The 20,622-nt window shown below is 44.9% G+C and overlaps 1 protein-coding gene across 7 annotated transcripts in view; it reads left to right on the top strand.

The window, feature by feature from the left end:
* Positions 1 to 789: 789 nt before the first annotated feature.
* The window catches only part of FAM120B (family with sequence similarity 120 member B), a 102,869-nt gene continuing 83,036 nt past the window's right edge, over positions 790 to 20,622 (top strand). For 6 of the 7 annotated variants that reach the window (XM_057490264.1, XM_057490263.1, XM_057490260.1 and 3 more), the window contains exons 1-3: positions 900 to 1,198; positions 9,240 to 10,529; positions 12,540 to 12,720. In XM_057490264.1, the coding sequence (XP_057346247.1) occupies positions 1,133 to 1,198; positions 9,240 to 10,529; positions 12,540 to 12,720 (1,537 nt within the window). In that variant the 5' untranslated portion in view covers positions 900 to 1,132. The other variant, XM_057490262.1, reaches the window with a different exon arrangement.

Genomic DNA, 20,622 nt, shown 5'->3' with positions numbered 1-20,622 from the left:
AAAAATTTTTCAAAAGAAAGATTGGAGTTTATCCAGTCTTACTGAGGCAATGACCCGGAATGACAGCCAATCAGGTGCGTTCTGATCAGACTGCTTCAATGTCCTTTGTCAAGGAACAGTTCGTATACCTGTTTACAACAGGGGGTACCTGCAGGGAAGAGGTTACATTCACCAGTGCATCGGAGCAATGTGCCAAGAGACATTTTAGAAGAACAGACTCAGTGTTCAGGAGGCAGGGGTCAGGATGGTTACTCTCCTACAGTTCCACCAAGATCGGGGAACCAGGTTTCCTTCCAATCGGTCTCTGAGCACGGCATGCTGTGCCCTTCTCCCTGGTGGGGTGCTGCGGTCTACTCGGCCGCCCCACACACATTTCCACTGATCTTACTCACACCCCTTCCCGAAGTTCGCCTCGCCACTGGCTTTCTCGGAAAGCTCTCCATAAGCACGGTAACACATTCCCCGTGAGAATCCTCTGACGTGGGCTTCTCCGAAAGGAGAAGCGGGGAAGTCGGGCTCCCCGCTCGGTGCTGCTCCGGCCCAGGACAGCTTTCTCGGGCGCTCTCCAATCGGAGCGCGGGCCGGCAGCACACGAGCCGCACGGTCGCTCACCCCCGCGCACCATCTGGGGCGGGGAGGGTTCGCCGGCCACCCGCCGTGGGGCCTCAGCCTGCCCGGCTGCGCTGGGACACAGCAACCAACTCCGACGCACCGACTCCGTTTCCGAAGCAACGGGCGCAGCGCCTGCGTACCTCGCTCCCGGGCGCCACGCCCCCAGGGGCCCGCGGGGCGGTGCCTCGGGCGGAAGCGCCGGAGCGGAAGCGGAAGCGGGCGGGCAGCTGCAACGGCGGAGGGCTGAGCGGCGTGTGTCCGGCCGTGCTGCGCTCCTCTAGGTAGGGCTCCTGAGGGCCCGGTGGCCTCGGCGCCCGCGTCTCTGCGCGGTTGCTGGCCCGGCCCCGTGTCCTTACGGTCCCAGTGCCGCCTTGGCGCGCCCTGACCGAAGCCCTCCCCTCAGTGCTGTTGTCCTCGGTCCCCGGCCGCCGGCGCGCGGATCGCCGCTGACACGGCACTTGCATCCCAAGCGTGCGCGCCAGCCGCGAGTCACCTGCACTGCCCAGCACCGAGCCGCCCGATGGCCTGTGGGGCGAAAGGACTGGGCTCGCCTCCAGCCCGGGCTCGCAGACCCGCGGGAGAGGATGTATGTCTAAGTCGGCCCAAGAGGGGCAGGACGTTTCTGTATCGGATGCGGGACGTGAGCTGTTTGAATAAGCCGGAGTTGGGAGGTGAAATAGTGGCCAGAGGTTGTTCAGTCCCGCAGGGCGAACGGCGTGTTTAAGACGCGAAGGTCGGAGACAGTCTGACATATTCGGGGGGAAAAAGTGCTGGGTACAGATGGGGAATGTCAGGAAGCTAAAGAGAATTTGGAACAAGGAAGTGATCAGACACCTGCTGAAAGAGTCTGGCAGGTGTCGGGATGATGGCGGGGGTGATGACTCGCCACATCACAAGAAGAGGGCCCTGCAGTTGGGCAGGAGAGAGAAGTTTTAGAACTGAAAACCCGAAAATGGTAGTGGATAGAAGTGGGAGGTAAGTTTGGTGGAAAAGAGATGAGGTGCTGGTGCTTCTAATGACTTCCAGGTTTCTGGCTTCAGCTTTTGGGTGAATGGTTCAGAGTGAGAAGCAGGGAGTGGCATCAGGTTTGGAGCTTCCCAGATGTGCTCCATTGTCTGTCTGCAGATGTGTTACACAGTTTCTCCAAGTCTTGGATCATCATCTTTATTTTGTTCTCTGTCATTTGCAAATCTTGTCCTTTGACCATGTTTTCTTTGACCCTGCGGGTGTTTGGACCTTGCTATTAGGAGCTACCTTCTGCACCAGCCGAACCTTCACACATTCTCTCTTTGGTTCCCCATCCACCTCTGCGCACTCTAAGCTCCACCACAGTGGGTTCCCTGCTCTTGCCGTTCCTTTTGTCTGCGAACTCCAGCTGGGCTTCCTTTACCAGTTTTGCTCATGCCAAATGCGCCACCTCTCCATGTGCACTAGTTCTTGACTTTCTGGTTTTCTTGTGTTATATCTAACCACCTGCTCTTCCAGACTTACAGAAACCCCATCACTTCTGGCCTGATTTTTTCTCATCCATAAATTGAGAAAACTGCAGCAGGTGACATCTGAGGTCATTTGTATTTTTGGTGTTTTGAGGTTCTGCCCCGAGCCTGAACCTGGGAGTCACTCGTGGGGCAGATCAGTGTAAAGCCAAGAGATTCAGGCTTCAGTCCCCTCGCTTTTACGGTTCCCTTCTGAGACACTGGGAAGGAACTTAGTGGCCTTGTGTTTATAATTTTATATAGGTTTTTTTAAAAGAAGCTCCCCCAATTGTATAAGTTCAGGCCTTGCACAACTTGGATTCCTATGAAACTGGCCTTGGTCTTATCCTGCTGTCTTGTTTTTGGCATTCTTGTCTTTCAGACTCTCCCCCTTGTCCCCATCCTTCCCCTCCTCCCTCCTTCCCTCTCTCCTTCCTCCCCCTCTTGCCCCTCCTGCCCCTCCTCCCCTGCACTCAGGCTTTATTGTAAGTGTGACCTCAGGCAGGTGGCATAAGGTAGCATACATTGTTGGCTGTGGCCCAGCAATCAGGCCTTCCTGCCTTGTGCTACAGAACATGCCTTTTAATGTAGAGTCTGGGGCTAACGGGGTGTCTGATGTGGGCTTTTGGAGTAAACTGCACATATTTAAAGTCCCAGGCTTGCTGCTTTTCTGAGAGACCCTGAGCCTTTGCCTCTCTATTTCAAGATTCATTTCTTACGGACTTCCTCTTCTTGATTGCTGTGTGCACAGCTGCTAGCACAGGTTCTGGAGCACAGTGAGCACTAGATGAATACCAAATGCATGTGGGAATTTAGAACTCATGCCTTCGGTATATCTGTAGGGGGCCGGAAGAGAGTCTCTGTTCTCGTTTGTCTTTTGCAGTAGAAAATAGGGCTTTGCATCCCTCCAGTTTTGGGATCCTTCCGGAATAGGGAGAATGTTGGAAATTGGACAGCCAGCACAACCAGTATCCACCAGAGCCCCTCATTTACCTGTAGTCTTGCCTGTCTCCATCCCTTCTCTGTGACATTGGCAAGACAGTGTTTCTAAGGGCTCTTGCAGATACCTTGCATGATATCTGATTTCCCCTGGCACGGAGTGCAGGTGCATACATGGTCTGCAGTTCCTCTAGCTGCCTCTTAGCCTCTCCTTAGTCTCCTTCCTTAGACCACAAGTTACAACCATACCGAAGGGTTTTTTTTTTCCTTCTATTTTCGGTATTTGAAGAACACATTTATAGTATAAATTAAGCTATAGGTTAAACTACTTAATAGACATTAAAGCACCTTATTAACACCCATTTAATAATAAAAAAGACACCTTACAGACCTAAGAACTCCATCCCTCCTTGCCCTTGCTTCACACCTCCCATGACTGCTTTCCCATTGCTGTCCACCCGTGCCTTCCTTTCCTGCCTTGTGTCAAGTCTCATTTGGAATGCCCTTTCTAGGACAGCTGTGAGTCCTGGAACTGGGTGGGTCTTTCTGCTGAGTACCCCCATGCTCTGCTGTGCAGTGACACCTGCTGGGTGTTAACCTGTTTGCGTTTCCTGCTAGAGAAGTAAGCAGAGGGCATGGACAGCCTGTTGGAGAATATATGCTTTTACTTTGGTTTAGTAGTTTCATGCCTAAGATTTATCCCCAGGAAATGACTGGAGATGTACTCAAAGATATATGTACACAGATGTGACTCGCATTCGTCTTTACAGATGCAATATTGAACATGACCTGAATGTGGGCCAAACCTTCCCTCCTGCTGTGTCCACACTGCCTGTCCATTTCGCGCAGGAGGGGTGATGTGAGCTTTAGGACTTTCTTCATATATATCTAGACTTGAAAGTAGATTATAGGAAAGTATGATCCCAGTTTTTAAAAACAGTAGCTAATGTGTACTCTAAAATGTTTGCTGTGGTTTGTGTGTGGAAGATGAGATTATAAGTCATCCTTTTTTTTCTTTGTACTATCTCTGACTTTTCTGCAAAGAATGTGGCTGATTTTTTTTCATGGCGGCTTTTTAAATCAGAAAATACATTTTACAAATAAATACATTTCTGACATTAAAGAGTAGTTTAGCTTGTAAAAATCAAACATGGTAAAATCTCACTAGAGTTTGTGTGGCTTTGTTTTAAATTTTGAGGTGATTTAAGAATTTTTACTGATGAGCTGATTTTAGTATACTTTAGCAACTGATGAGACATGTTTGATGAATAAATCTGTAATGTAAATAAAATTGCATCAGGACAATTTATGTAGTAGGTCTTGTAAACCTTACTTTGCAGATGAAAAAAATGAAACTGGTTCAGAGTTTCGCTGCTTTCAAGTGGAAGATAGAACTTGTGCTTGGTCCTGTTTTGTTCTGAAGGCTTTATCGACATTACTCCACTGCCTGGTGTTCCATCGTTTCTCCCAAGGACACAGCTCAAAGAGGTCAACCTGCCAACTACTGGGTGTCTCCATCAGTCACGTACCAGTGTTCTGAATCTTGGTACAAGGCAGACTGTGTTCTGGAGTGGGGGGTCCCCCAGGGCATTCTGAGTCTGGACACCTGCACTGAGATATATTAAAGTACATTGCAGCAGCCATAAGCTTTCCTTTTCTCATTCAAATAATCTTTGAGGTAGCCATATTAAAAAAAAGTTATTCTGGCACTTGTGAAAATAGCAAGGAAGACTTTATTCAAGACTTCTGCAGTGTGGGAGTGAGGTAGGGCTCAACTGCATATGGCAGAGACTTTTGGGGGCTTATAGCCCAGCAGCAGTAAGAGGGTCCGTTAAAGACAAAGTTAGGGGATGAAGAGTTTGATTAGATTTTGAGGGTAATCATACCAAGGGTGTGGGATTTTTTCTAAACTGACCCAGCAGAATTTTTGCTAAAACTGGACTTGGCAGGGACATACATGGAAGCCAAAGATGGAGGCCTAGTCAGGAAGAGGGCACAGAGGGGCCTGGCTGGAGCTTGTCAAGGACAAGGTCTGTCAGCTGTTCATCATGCCCGGTGTGAAGGTCCTCTGAAGCTTGGAGACAACCCTTCCTTTCCACACCTGGCTGGTTGTGCATTCATAAATACTCAGCACACACTGAGCAAACACTCTGCCCACTTGCTGGCATGGGATGGGCATTCATCTCATGGCGTTTTCAGTCCCTGTCCTTGTGCTGCTGTGTGTGAGGGGTCCCTGAAGTGTGTCTCTCTAGGCGGGGCAGTCAGGAGGAGAGAAGTCAGGGACTTCAGATAAGGCACATGAAGCCATCATGCAGGGCTCACTGAGGCCTTGGCCCAGCGAGCATACTCACTGGAAGGGTTACCTGGGGCTGGAAATGAGGCAAGAGAGAAAAGAGGGCTCACGTTCATCACGGCCACCCTGCGCCGTGTAACCAGCTCACTCAGGAGCTCTCAGTTTTCCAGCAGAATGTACCTGTCTCTCTGTCTGTTCGATTATTTACTTTAGAGCCTAAACACTGATGTTACATGTTAGTTTGCATATTTTTGTCTTGTAGAGAGAGGAACTATTCTGCCTGATAAAGATAAATCCAAACGTTACAGTTTTATTGCTTTGTTGGATGTTAACCTGATTTGTCTCCAGCTTAAGCTAATTTTAGTCAATTGTAGCTGTTCAGATGCCCTCTGAACCATCCTCTCATCTTTTGATCTCCCTCACAATTTATATTCATGTAGGTTATGTCTTTTAGCCTTTGAAAATCATGCTTTGACAATATTGGATTACTGGGTATGCCCTTCAGGTGGCTACGAGCGCTGGCACTGGTGGTTCTTCGGCAATCACTGCTTTCCACGTGGGAACTATTCCCTGGGCTGCCCGTGAATGCATTTGACCCTCTGGCCAGTGACTGGACATGCAGTCTTTGTCCCCCTCTATGAGTGACAAATAGGGTTGATAGGTTTTTGCATGCCACTCTTTATTTCTCTAAGAGCCTGTCAGTTGAAAGAAGGAACTTCTAGACTTCTCTTTCTTGCTCACACCCTCACCTTCTGATAACTCCGTGTGTGGGTCTGAGTCCGGCTGTCAGGAGAGTGAAGCCATTCTGAAGAGGACAGCCTCCAGCATGTTCCAGCTGGGCGTGTATGCTGCTGGCTGCCCCTCAGAGTTTCCTGCACTGATGCTGTCTCCTGAATTAGCTTGTCAGTTACTTGAGGGCCATGACCCCCTACTTTGTACTCTTACTTGCCCACAGTTGAAGTCTACACTTGCAGATTTCTGATTTCTCTTCATACATCTGCCCTTAGATGCCTTGATTTGCTCATCCATTTACAAATACGTAGTGGGCCTGCACTTGCCAAATTCTTTTCATTGCTGCGGTGAGAAGGAAAACCATTTGAATGAAATTAAATTTTATTTGATGGGTATTGGGAATATGACAGTGGTGTCATCTGTCCTGAGGGGCCCACATCGATGGAAATGATGGAAGTGACTCCCAGACTGTATTTTGGGCAATGACGCTCCTATCTATTGAGACATGACTTCTGTTTTCTTCCCAAACAAGCATCTGAATAATGAAAATTTCCTGTGTAATTTGCAGATAAAATAAATTAAGTTTTACATATATACACACACACACACATATATATGTATTTGTGCAACCATTTTAAACATTACCTTTAAAGAATGAAAAAACGTGCCCATATCAGTGAAAGGCTCTTAAAAAAATCTAAAAGGTAATATCTACAGAACTTATCTTTTAAGCATTTCATTTCACACCATGCCAGCTGTGTAGAGGGTGGGTAGTGTGATTATTGAATACTTTAAAGAGCTGAAATACCAGAAGGCATCCTCAAATTTCACAAGTTCCCAAATTTTTCTTTGTAAATGCCATAGAAGAACACATTGTAATATAACATTCCTGAGGTAATTTGTTATTTAAAATGTGAGAAACAGGAGTACCGGTACATGTTTAATTAAGATACTGAGCTTTTCACTGTGGGGTGAGAAGGAAAACATTTGAATAAAATCAGAGTAGAGGCTGAGCCTGAATTCTTGAGGAATAAAGAGGAGAGTGTTTTGAGAATCTCAGTGTTGACATTTGCAGTTTTAGAAGAAAAATGCATGAAACAAAAATCCCTTTTTGTTGGTGAGGGACAGCAGCCAACCCAAATGTGTCAGGCTGCTGTGTAAGTCACATCCGCGGGGCCGGGTGCAGGGCGGGCTGCCAGGCTCCCTCTCTCAGCTTCGTCCCTGAGTGTGTGCATTGCAGTGTGTGTGTCTTGAGCAAGCCAGCAAGGACTGCGTGCCAGCCCTGGCCATGGGGGCGCCTGGTGGGAAGGGATTAGCACCCAGCTCGGAGCCAGTGAGGCATCCGCAGCATAGGAGCAGTCAGAGTACACGTTCCTAAGAGCTACCTTGGATCCACCTGTCAGCAGACCTTCCAAGCCTGCTGTTTTTAAAGCTAGGCCTGGAGTGGCCACATTCATGAGGCCGAGTACTGTTGGCTGTCTCGACCACCCATTGTATTCCGAGAGCCCCTTTCCAAATGTGCACTCAACACTGGGCTGAAATGCCACCAGAAAAGTCACCTGCTGCAGAAATACGATGTCACCCAGAGGTCTGACCTGCAGAACTGCCTTAGAGCTGAGATAATCCCATTATGAGGTCCAGTTCCTGCTTCAAAAACTTGTGTACCATGGAAATGCTCCCAAGATAAACTCTAGACTAGTAATAACTTTATGGTGGTTTGGGGTATATGAATTCATATGTTCCCTTATGTTTAGAGAACAATGAGCGAGACTTATCTAAATTTCAACATAAATGTGTGCTATTTATGTCCACATCAGTTTATATTTTTTATTACTAACAGCTATTAAACAGATAACTTCAAATTCCAGTGTTAGGGCCAGATTCCACTAGCAGGCAGTAATAAATCCTAAGAAGATGACCCTGTATGGGTGACTTTCCTCAATCAAGTAATTAGAGTTTCTTCATTTGTGAAATAGAACTTTTAGTCTTTTACCTGTCAGGGTTGTTTTGAAGATCGGAGGTTTTGTGTGTGGAGTGCCAGTGCTGTGGGGGACATCAGGCAGAGCTGTGATGGCCTTCAGCCGGTGGCTGCTGTCCTCCAGCCTACGCTTGAGAAGGCTTATTTGTTCAGGTGTTGCTGTTTGCATAATAAGGATTTTTTGTTTTGTTTTATCAAAGGACGCTAAACCCTGATGACTCTTGAATAAAACCCGTGTGAAAGAATATAGGCCGGCAAGATAAAAGATGTCATTATGGAATTTTTTCTGACCATTGAAAGACTCTATTACCTACTTGAAGAATGTCTTACACTACATCTTTCATTATATATAAGGACATCTTATTATATCAAGTACTCTGCTTAGACTTTTTCCAGATGCAAATTCTAACTCTTTGAACTATTTTGTCTGTTTCTACACTTTAGAATGGGCAGTTTTCCATTAAAAGTCAGTCACCACCTCAAATGTAAACATTTGCATAGTAGGTTTTGTTCTTTGAACATCTTGATTGACCTGTGCTTGACATTACAGTGAAGTGCACATATTACAGTGTCCAGTTCAACCTGGTCAGCATGTGTCACCCCGATACCGTTACCACCATCAAGGTAGTGAATATACCCATCACCCCAACAATTTCTCCTCTGCACACCCCTCCTCCTCAGCATCCCCACCCTAGACAACCACTGCTGTGCTCTCCATCCCTACAGACCAGCTTGCCTCTCAGTGAGCTAGAATTTTATGTAAATGGAATTGCACACTGTTTATATATTCCTTTTTTGTTTGTTTGTTTTTTTACTCAGCAAAACTACTTTGAGAAACATCATGTTGCATGTATCAACTTATGTTTTAGATTTTCAAAATCAGTGACTACTGGAATTCTAGATGGGAAACATCTTGTTTTTGAATTTGATGAGAAATGTCCTGAATAAATGTCTTAGAGAAAATCTTGACAGATTCTTACATTATGTTGTCATGATAAAAGTCCAGCTCAGGGAGCTTGTAAGTGAAATTCGTTATGTACTGTTGTGGAAAACTCTGGGCTCCCAACTGGCATATCATGTAGCATATCATGTTGGAGATGAGAGTTGTTTTGAAATAGAGAATGACCGTTAAATGTTACCTTGTGTTTGCTTTGAGGGTGCCATATGTTTAGTGATAGTGCCATAATTGTTCATGTATTTCCCTTTCCAGGTCCTTTCCTGCAGTTCCATTATGGGCGTCAGAGGCTTGCAGGGATTTGTGGGAAGTACCTGCCCGCATGTATGTACAGTAGTGAATTTCAGAGACCTAGCAGAACGCCACCGAAGCAAGCATCCTGGGTGCACCCCTACCGTTGTCGTTGATGCCATGTGTTGTCTCAGGTACTGGTATACTCCCAGATCTTGGATCTGTGGTGGCCAGTGGCGAGAATACTTTTCTGCTTTGCAAGATTTTGTGCAAGCCTTCACAGCTGTCGGCATCCAGCTGACCTTCTTCTTTGACGGGACTGTGGAGCAGGACAAGCGCCGTGAGTGGGTGAAACGGAGACTCAAGAACAACAGGGAGATTGCCAGGATTTTCCACTATATCAAGTCGCACAGGGAGCAGCCTGGCAGAAGCATGTTCTTCATACCGTCTGGGCTGGCCATCTTTACGCGGTTTGCTTTGAAGACCCTTGGTCAGGAGACCCTGTGTTCATTGCAGGAAGCTGACTATGAGGTGGCGTCCTATGGCCTCCAGAATAACTGTCTTGGAATTCTAGGGGAAGACACAGACTACTTGATTTATGACACCTGCCCCTACTTTTCAATTAGTGAGCTCTGTCTGGAGAGTCTTGAGACTGTCATGCTCTGTAGAGAGACGCTCTGCCAGAGTCTGGGTCTTAACCTGGCAGACCTTCCTCTGCTGGCCTGCCTCCTTGGCAACGACATAATCCCAGAAGGCATGTTTGAAAGCTTTCGGTACAAGTGCTTGTCTTCCTACACCTCAGTGAAAGAGAACTTTGACAAAAAAGGTAACATTATCTTAGCTGTAGCTGACCACATAGCTAAAGTTCTTCGCTTGTATCAAGGTGAGAAAAAGCTGGAAGAAATGTTACCTTTGGGACCAAACAAAGCCCTTTTTCATAGGGGAGTGGCATCATATCTTTTGCCAGGACAGAAATCACCATGGTTTTTCCAAAAACCCAAAGGTGTAATAACTTTGGAAAAGGAGATAGTATCCATGTGTACAGAGCCTGAATCCAAGCAGGAAGTTCCCATGTGTACAGAGCCTGAATCCAAGCAGGAAGTTCCCATCAATATAGATCCTGCACCCAAGCAAGAAGTTCCCATGTGTACACACCCTAAAATCAAGCAGAAATTACCTATAGCTACAGGTCTTGAATTTAAGGGGGAAGCACTCATGCGTACAAACCCTGAAATGCAACAAGAAGGCCCCGTGGATATGGAGCCTGAAATGAGGCCACAAGTGACCATGGTTTCAGACCCTGACATCTTAAAGGTATGTAGATATACCCACCTGATAGGTCATGAGTGGGATGTGTCCTCTGGTGGACTTGTCTGTGAACATGGTTGAGGCACTGTGGGGAGCACAGGGCAGGACCCTCGGAGTTCAGTTAAGAAGTTGACATAGCACATTTGGACTTACGTCATAAACTGTTTGCTTCTGTTCTGGAGGAGAGCTCTAGGAGTCTGCAGGAGGGAGATCACTGTGGGCTGATGGACAGAGAGAAGCTTCTGGTAGAGGTGGGGCTGGAGACAGACCTTCACTGGGGCTGAACCTTGCTTTGGAAGGCAGAGACGTGGGGCTATGGGAGCATGAAGGGTGGAGTGCTGAGTCTGTGCTGTTGGGACAGTGTAGAACAGGGCTGGAGCAAGGGCTTGAGGGGAAAAGTAAGAAAATGTGGGAGGTGGACTGCAGTCAGACTGTGAAGATCCTTGAACATCCCGCCAGGAATCTGGACTAATTCTAGGGGTAATAGAGCCAAGGAAGGTTTTGATGGAGGGCCACTCTTAATTAACACCTGTTCCATGTGAGGGTCTGTGCTGACACACTTCATTTAGCCTCCCAGCAGCTCTTTGAGGCAGGCACTCTCCTGTTCTGGCTAAGGCATGTGACTGCCCCAAAGGCATCTCAGCAAGCTCAAAACCCAGCCCACGGCCTTATCTACGAATTGCTCCTGGCATTGTGTCACCATCTTTCATCTGGCCACACAAGTTACAAGCCTAGGCACTGTGTATCCCAAGTCTCGTTCCTTTCACCCGTTCAATGTTTGGTTACCCTGGACCAAGCTCTGTCCTGACTGGGTCACCGTGGTGATCTCTTAACACTTCCTGTACAAACCTGTGCCCCTTCCAATCCATTAGTCATGCTGCAGGCAGAAATAAAGTTGTTTATTTGCACTTCACAGCTCAGGGTAGACATGATCCCTTAACAAGGCTGTGGCAGGCCTCCACCTTGCTGCTAACACGTGTGCAGCTGTGTCATCCCTCATCCATCCTGGCTTGGAAAGCTCTCCTGCCCTATCTGCTGGTTAATGTCTACTAGTGTTTTCCATCATAACTGCGTGGTTACACATGCTGAGATGCCTCCTGACTATCCTGTTTATTGAATGAGAAAGTGGAATCAATTTAAACCATACATCTCATCCCCGACCAATGTGTGCTGGCACTGCTAGGCAGAAACACACGACTATCAGCACCTAGTTTTTGCTCAGTAAAAATTACTGAACAAATGCATGAATATGATCTAGTTCCTAGTCCCAAGGAGCTTACAGTGAGATAGGAGAGATCAGAAGATAAGTATTGCAGTGTAAATGTGCATTGAGCCCCATAAGGTAGGGAGGAGATGAGTTCTAGTTGCGAGGAGAGAATTTATGGAGAGGGAGACGCTTTAGGTGAACCTACATGGGAAAGAGGCTTGTGAAGTGGGAGGTGGGCAGGCACTGATGGGGACATCCCATGGGGGCGCCAGTGCTGGGAGGAGGCTTGGCACTCTGGGACAGCAAAGGTGGCTGGAGCATTGCAGTTTCATGGTGTGTGTGGGAAGAGGACACTGAGGCCCAGTAGGGCCTGAAAGTGGGGGTGAACAATCTGCAGTAGCCATTCAGGGCTTTTGGGCAAGGTAGGAACTGGCCCTCTGTTTCTAAGAAGACAGGGTGTTGGTGTGAAGGGTGGGTTGGAGAAGGGAAAAACGGGCTGGGGGTCAGCAAGAGCCTTTTATAGTGACACTTATTATTAGGTTGACAAAGTGAGATATACTGTAGCCAGTAAGTGTGATACATCTGGTAGGTGTTGGAAGGAGGAGAAGGAAAAAGTAATTTTTGAGCCTAGAAGCCCAAAGGAAAGGAAGCATAAATGCCAGCTTGATGTCATGTGTGTGCGTGACAATTATTTCATTTTCTGAGTGCCTTAAAAACACTAGCATGTGATGAAAAGGTGTTGAGGCTTTTTATTTGCAAGTTACTACTTTGTTTCCAAGGAGAAATTGGTTGTATTTAAATTTGAACAGGTTGCCAGAGAGCATCATGTCCAGGCGGAGAGCTACCTGGTGTACAACATCATGAGCAGTGGGGAGGTGGAGTGCAGCAACAGCCTGGAGGACGAACTGGACCAGGCCCTGCCCAGCCAGGCCTTTGTCTACCGCCCTGTGCGGCAGCGCGTCTACGCCCTCTTACTGGGGCACAGTACAGGTGAGGGACAGCATTGATGGAGCTGAATTCTGAGGAAATGGCTGCATGAAGTAGAGTGTGTTCTTTCAGGGCACAGATACACTTAAATAGGGCTTTGTTTCTTTATTAAACCTGTAACAGAATGCTAATATTGTACAAAACAAAAGGTTAAATGGCATGAGACATCTATAGCTAATTATCAAGCAGTTGGTCAGTAGTCATGAAGAGTGCTTGGCTTTTATAAAAAGTCATATTTTTATTCCTTAAAAGGATTTGTACTTTTTTAAAATGTGAAAACCCTTTCCTCCTTTACGGTGCTTATTATTAGATGTTACTGTTACAGAAACATTAGGGTATGTTTATTATTAGAATATTTATTCTCCTTCAAACTATATTTTCATAAAATAATTTTATAAAATCTAGTACATATTTTAGAATATAAACAAAGTTTTCCTTTACCATTTTTGTAGTTTATGTTTTTTCCCTTCTGTGTTCCCATTGTGCAGTAGCGACAAGAGAATGGGGAAGGACTGGCACTGACACAGCAGTAAGATTGGGAGGAGCTTTAATACCCAGTGTAAAGTTAGTGGGGCCCCAGACCCTCTCTTAGGAACAGTTTGGGGCGAGTTGGGGATGTAGAAAGCAGGGGTTGCTTGATGCGTTTAGTCGCCCCCTGGGTAAGGCCTTGCTCACTGGAGACAGGCCTGTGGGGCCTCATGTCTGATCTGAGTGCTTTGGTGAGAAGTGGGGTCTAGCACACCATTCCTAGGATGGGAGACAGAGGCAGTGAGAGCTGGTGAAAGCATACCTGAGTCCCAGAGGCTTAAACGCTGGTATCTCCAAACATCCCAGTGTTGTTAGTATTGCTCCATTGTTCCAGAAAGCAGACCTTTACATAATCTAAAGGTGATGATGGAATCTTCAGATCACAGTGTCGTGATTATTCTTTTTCATTGTTGGGGAGGGAGTGGCAGGTTCTTTGAGCCCATTGTTCGTTGGACCCGTGGCATCCCCAGCATGTACTGCCTTCCCCATGTGTGCCGTGAGGGTCCAAGCACCATGTGACCTGAGGAAGGTGTTTACCCTGATTTAAAGCACAAACAAAAGAACCTATGTAATAAATGTGGGAACCAAATATTGTTTAGAAAATTTTTTTCTATTTCTTCTTATGTGGTGCTCTGCCCAGTCTTCTTTCACATGAAACATCTCACATTGACTCTAATGAGTCAAAAAAGATAGTTTCATCATGAAAGCTATGATATTTACCTGGAATTGCTTTTAGAGTGTTTCGTTAAATGAGGTTAAAATATGTAAACTTTGCTAACTTAAATTTCATACTTTACTAATTTATTTATAGCCATAGAGATAACTTTATTAGCTAACCAAAATAACAGAAAAAATTACTCAAATTGAACTTGTCTTCAGAGTTGATCTTTATTTTCCTTTTCTCTTTCTCAACTTTTTGACTTTCTACCTGAAGTTTACATTATTAGGACAGGAATGTAAATGCTCTATTTCTGTTTTTTTTTGTGGTGATAATAATGAGGCATATTCTCTCTTGTTTGTTTAGCTTAGCTTATTATTCCTTGTGTGCTTGAGACATGCATGTTCTGTGTTGCTGAGTACCTATGAATATCAGTAGTGTTAGCAGAGCTATTCAAGTCTTCTACTGATTTCCTGTCAACTTTTCTTAGTTCTTGAGAGAAGAATGTTGACATCTCCATTGTGGATGTTTTTATTTATTCCTTTAGTTCTGTTAGTTTTGCTTCAGATATTTTTGAAGGTCCATTATTAGGTGCATATACATTGAGGATTGTTATGTTCCTTAATGAATTGACCCTTTTAACATTATGAGAATTCCTTTTTTAAAATCTGGTAATACTCCTGTTTTGTAGTTGGTTTTGTCTGATACTAATAAATGCATTCCATTTTTCTTAGTATTACTGTTCTCATGGTGCATCTTTTTCTGTCCTTTCACTTTTAAACTACTACTTTGTGTTCATGTATATCTCTTAAAAGCAGTAAATTGAGTCTGACAATCTCTGTCTTTTAATTGAGATGTTTGTATTATTTGTGTTTAATATAATTCTTAATGTGATTGTGTTTAAGTCTTCCATTTTGCTTTTTGCCCTGTTCTTTTTTCCCTTATTTTCTCCTTTCCTGACTTATTTTGGGTTAATTGAATAATTTTTAGTATTCTGTTTTATATCTTCTTTTGGATTATTAGGTTCACCAAGTTTTGTTTTAGTGATTGCTCCAGGCTCTATCCCATACATCTTTGAATTACTGTACTTTGCCTTCCATTGGTGTTATACCCTATTATGCTAATGTAAAAATCTTACAACAGTGTGCTTTCATTCTCCCATATTTTTTGCTGCTGTTGGTTTATGTCTTTTTTTTTTTAAGGTTTTTTTTATTTTGAAATGATTGTACTCAAGGGTGGGCATTGCAGATATGCACAGACTCCATGCACCCTTCACCCAGCTTCCCCCAAAATGACTTCTTATATAATAAAGTACAATATCAAAATCAGCATGTTGACACTGGTACATTCTAATAACTAGACTACGGACCTTAATCATTTTTCACCATATTTTGCATTTGTTCATTTGTATGTGTATAGTTCCATGCAGTTTATCAAGATACAGAACCAAACCTTCACCACAGAGGAACCCCCTCATGCTGACCCTGTGTACCCTGCTATCTGTCCCTGTCCCCGGGCTACCACTGCCCACTGTCTGTACATTTTGGTCATTTTGAGACTGTTACATAAATGTCTTATAAATATTTAGTCATTTCAAGAATGTTACATATAGTATGTAACCTTTTGAGGTTATGCATATATTTTAAACCCCATAATACATGATTCTTATTTTTACTTTAAACCAGGAAGTGGCAGACTTTTTTTTTGAAGGGCCAGATAATAATAAATATTTTAGGCTTTGAGGGCTCCCATAGTCTGTGTAATCAATACTCTGCTGTAGTATGAAAGTGGTCATAGACAGTGTGTCAGTGAAGGGGTGTGGCTTGGTGCCAATAAAGGCTTATGTGGTATCCCGTGTCACAAAATTTGAGTATCATACAATCTTCCTTTGTCACCAAATAGTCCTCTTCTGGTAATCTTCCAATCATTTAAAGTAATATTAAAGCATTATTGGCTTTCTCACTGTACAAAAATAAGCAAGGCAGATTTGGCCCATGGGCTGTAATTTTCCAGCCCTTACTTGAAACAGTCAGTTGTCTTCTAAAGGAGTTAATGAACGAGAAAGCCCTTCCTGCATCCTACATCTGATATACTCAATTCCCTTTGTGGGTCCAAGTTCCTTTAGTGTCTTTTTTCTCCATTTGAAGTACTTTGACATTTCTTGACCTGTTCATTTTAATTTCCTGAATTTTTTCCTGCTATTATCTCTATTTCAGAAGTGTACTTTTGCTAGATATAGAATTACAGGTATTTTTTCGCTTAGCACTTAAAAGACATCATGTTGTCGCTGGCTTGCATGTTTCTCATGACATGACAGTGGTCTGTTCTTACTATTGTTCCCCGTATGTAACGAGTGTTTTTCCCTGTAGCTGTCTTGAAGGTTTTTCTCTTGATCACTGGTTTTCAGCATTTTGTTTAAGTTGAGCTTTAGAGTGGTTTGCTCTGTGTTTATTCTGCTTGGGATTCTGAGCTTCTTGGATCTGTGAGTTGATATTTCCTATCAAATTTGAAAAAAAAATTGAACGTTATTTCATCAGATACAGTTTTCTGTCCCAGGCCTCCAGTCATGGTGCAGTTCACACTCCTGGTGTTACCCAGGCACCAAGGCTTGTTTGGTGCCTCTTTTCTCTCTGAGTTTCAGTTTGGGAACTTCCTGCTGCCCTGTTTTCAAATTTACTGAGCCTTTCTTCTGCATTTTCTAATCTGTATGAATCCATCCTGTGACATTGTCATTTCATATACTGTGTTTTTCAGCTGCTTTTTAGCCCTCTATTTCTTCCTGTCTTTGTATTTTCCTTTAAATCCCTGCCTAATTCACAGTAGCTCTTTTCTAATTCTTGTCTCATAATCCCATCATTTCTGTCATTTCTGGGCCTGTGTCTCTTTGCTGACTTTTCTCCTCATAATGGGTCCACATGTTTCTGCTTAACCCCATGTCCAGAATCTTTTGAGTCTTTGCTGGAAGATTTTGGATCTGTGAAGGGTATTGACTTTTGTTCTGTCAGGCAGTTAATTTACTTGATCATTCAGGGCATGTCTTAAGCTTTACTAGCGTGGGCCTATAGGACCTTTCACTCTAGAATGAGAAAGTGGCCCTGCTTCTGAGTTTGGCCTTCCTAGGCTGTCACATGAGTGCCAAGTATTTAATAAGGTCTCTGCACATTGGCAGCTGGAACTCTGATGTCAGGTTCCCTGTGCAGGCTCCAGTGGTGTGTGGGTGGGGGGGTCCCCAGAGGTCGTCTTGTCCAGCTTCACTGGGCTTTGCCCTGGACATGTATATCCCAGTCTTCAACCATGACCTTAGGCACACTTCTGTGCAGATTTCTGGAGCCCCTTCCTGCACAGCACTAGCTCTCTGATGTGCCTGCAGCCCAGCTGTCGAGACAGCCTTAATCTGCGGAGGCTTCCTCACTTTGTTAGGGTTCTTACCAAGGCTGTCTTCTGCACAGTGCCTCTGGGCAGAAAATGGGGGTGATGACCACCACGGCTGTCCCCCATGGTCCTCTCGTTCTAAGTGCTGATGAAGTTGAGTGCTAGTGTGATTCTTGTTCCTTTCTTGGGGACTTTTTTCTCTTGGAACTTGTTACTGTTTTTCTCTATGTAAGTTTACAAATTTTCTTTTCCATTTTCTCTGTTCTCTGGCATGGGAGCTGCTAAGAGATGGATGCAGGCTTCCTGGGTTGATATTCTGTGTTTCTTCATCTTCTGATTCCCAGTTTGTTCTCCATTCATCATGGAACATTTTACCAGTTCTCAGCTGTTACGGGTCAGTTTCCCCCTTTCCTCCCTCTCTTCATCAGGATTTCTGCCCTGGGGCCCTGTGTGAGCCCATCACCTCTCTCTACTCTGTTGAACTTGACTTGTCTTCCAGCTCCTCCCAACGGAGCATTGCTACTGGGACCCTCAGCATCATGGCTGTGTTCCTCCCACCCTCCTGACTCCTGCTCTATGCTGATCCCCACATGCTGGGGGCCCTCAGAGCAGGGGTAAGCCTTTTTACACCTGGGCTATCTCATCACTTGCATTGCTTTAAAGTCTATGTCCATGTTAACAAATACAAATCAGTTTTTCTGGCTCTCTTCATTTCTGCTCATTTCTGTTCATTCCTCATGCCCTTAAAAACTAACTCCCACAAACTCCTCCCCTACTCCCTCATCAGAAGTTCCCCTCTGAAAGCACTATGAGCTTTTCATTCTTAAATATATCGTGGTTTGTACTGCATGTTTCTTCCTGTGGTTGCCTGTCTGATGTTCCCCTCCTGACTAGGGCGAGCTAGTAAGCTGAGCTGGCAGGGACTGTTTTTTTGCTGCATCAAGCATGTTTCTTGATGTGAATTAGGTGGTCAGTGTATGCTTTTTGACTGTATGTTTGCAATATTACCTGCGCAGGAGTATTTCTGTTTGCAAAGTGTCCCTTAAAAGAGTTCTCAAATCCCATTGCTTGGGTAGCTGTCTCCAAGCCCACTCTGGCTGGCAGGTGGGCACCCACTCATTTAGAGTGAGATTCATAATTAGGGTTGTCTCCAACCCCATAGTTACAGAATCAGCACCAGCACCAAGCTCGTGAACTTGCACAGCTGTAGACACAGAGGTCTGAGCCGAAAGGCTCTGGCACTGAATAGGTAGGTGAGGTTTGTGAGTCCCTGACAGTGGTCCCAGTTTGGGTGACTGACTGCGTACTCTGACTCAGCAGAGTATGTTGGAGGGTGCCTCTTACTCCTGCATGCATTTCATGGGGTTGAATATGTGGTAGTTAGATGGCTAGGTGGGGTCATGGCCCAAAGTGGGTAGAAACCCTGAAATCACTCAGTTCTGAGCCCATCCCTGGCTTCATACCCATTCTTACCTCTGATTCTAACTCTATCACTGTTTTTTTGTTTCCCTAATGATAATCTTAGATTACATCACTATGAAACCCTATAAACTTTAGAAAACAGAAGAAACTCAGAAAGACACAAAAAGCAAAATCTGTTACGCTTTCCTCTCTTACCACCTCATCTCACTAGTGAACACTGATGGAGAAAAGCTCCCTGCCCTTGGGCAGCCTTTTAACATTAAGTTTAATTTTCCCTTTCCTTGCCATTGTCTCCTCATTTCATCCAGCGCAGTCTGGGAGTTCCCATCAGAGTTGGAGAAGGCGCTAGTCTAACGATGGGTGCGTGGTTCTGTCCAGTCAGCGTGGTGCTATGGGGCACCACAGGTCACCAGCTCCTTATCTCCTACTGCCAGCCTTCAAATGGCATACAAAAAAGAATGTTTGGGGTGTTTTTCTATTTTTTTAAGGACCAAGACCACACATAATTACAGATTAAACTAGCAGAATAAAAATACTACAGAACCAGAAGGATAAATATATATTTTTTTAAATCCTGGAGGATTGTTATTGAAAATCCCAGTAACTAAGAGGTTAAAATGGACGTTACTCCTCCTCGTTCTCTTTCTGCCGGCCTGACACACACCTACATGTGCCTTCAGACCCTCCACATCGTGTGAGAGGAGGCAGCACTTTGGACAGTCTGCGTGTCGGCATAATGTAGTCAGCTTTTTATGGAAGGGAGGTTGGAAGTGTATGTATTTCAACAATTTTGCTCCCCCCCAAAAATGTCTTACTTATATATAAAATATGTTTCTAAGTGGAATAATGTGATGTCCTTTGGGAATGGCAGAAAAACATGTTTGTGTTGATTTTCCTGCTTCTGTATAAGATGTTAACACGTGAAGGAGCCAGTAAAACTAGCACCTAACTTTGCTCGGGGTTTTTACTTCACTCTTGTGCTGGAGGCCAGCACACTGGAAGTTTGAATGAGAAAGTCAGCCTTTTCTTCTAGAAATTGACAAACTCAATTTCCTCTTCTGTTTTGCTTGACATGTAGGCATTTAGGATTATTTCATTTTAATTCAGACAAGCCAAATTTTGCAAACGTTTCTGCTGTAATTTCAAAGTGCACGCCAGGTTAGAACCTCTAAAGTTGTGATACCCCCAAGAGTATAGGCTAAACTCTAGGATTTTCTAGCAAAACTGACAGATTTTTATTGAAAGAGGCTCTCAAGTAACACTTTGCATGGGGCTCTGGGTTGTGGGAGGAGCAGGAGTTGTGACTGTGTGTCTGTAGGCAGGACAAACTGGATTAACAGTGGAAACACTGCCGTCTGAATGTTTAGGTTTGCATGGAGGCATTATCCAGACTACCTGACATATTCTTTGTAAATGGTAACGTCTTGTGGCCACTGTATATACTCCCTTCCCCTTTGTGACAGCAGAAGGCACACTGAGGCCTGTCCATACCTGCCCCACTGCCCAATGGCTCACAAGGGGAGCTGTGTGCAGGCGCACCTGTCGCGGTCTGGGGCTCCCAGCTCTGATCAGTGCTCCGCACCTTGCTCTCCACCTCAGAGACGATGCTCGCTTTTAGTACATTCTGTCCCCTGTATCCTCCCCTACAATTTCCGATAAAACAAGAGTAAAAATGTTTCTGATCAGCAGATCTGACTTAACTTTTATGCTCTTGTTAGTTGACTTTATATGTGAAAATTGGGAGTTCTCCTAGTCGAGGCTTAGTATCATGAACAGACATTTGGGCTGCATTTTAAACAGAAAGCTCGCTCCTGTTCTGTGACACTGTGTGGACAGCAAACCTCATGGGATGTCAGGCAGTCACTTTGAAAGCAAATGCTGCTGTAGTTAAGTAAGAAATACCTTGTAATTATATGGGCTTCCCC

The sequence above is a fragment of the Manis pentadactyla genome, chromosome 12 (genome assembly GCF_030020395.1).
Source record: "Manis pentadactyla isolate mManPen7 chromosome 12, mManPen7.hap1, whole genome shotgun sequence".
Classification (NCBI taxonomy): Eukaryota; Metazoa; Chordata; class Mammalia; order Pholidota; family Manidae; genus Manis; species Manis pentadactyla.
This window is presented reverse-complemented; position numbering and strand designations above follow the sequence as displayed.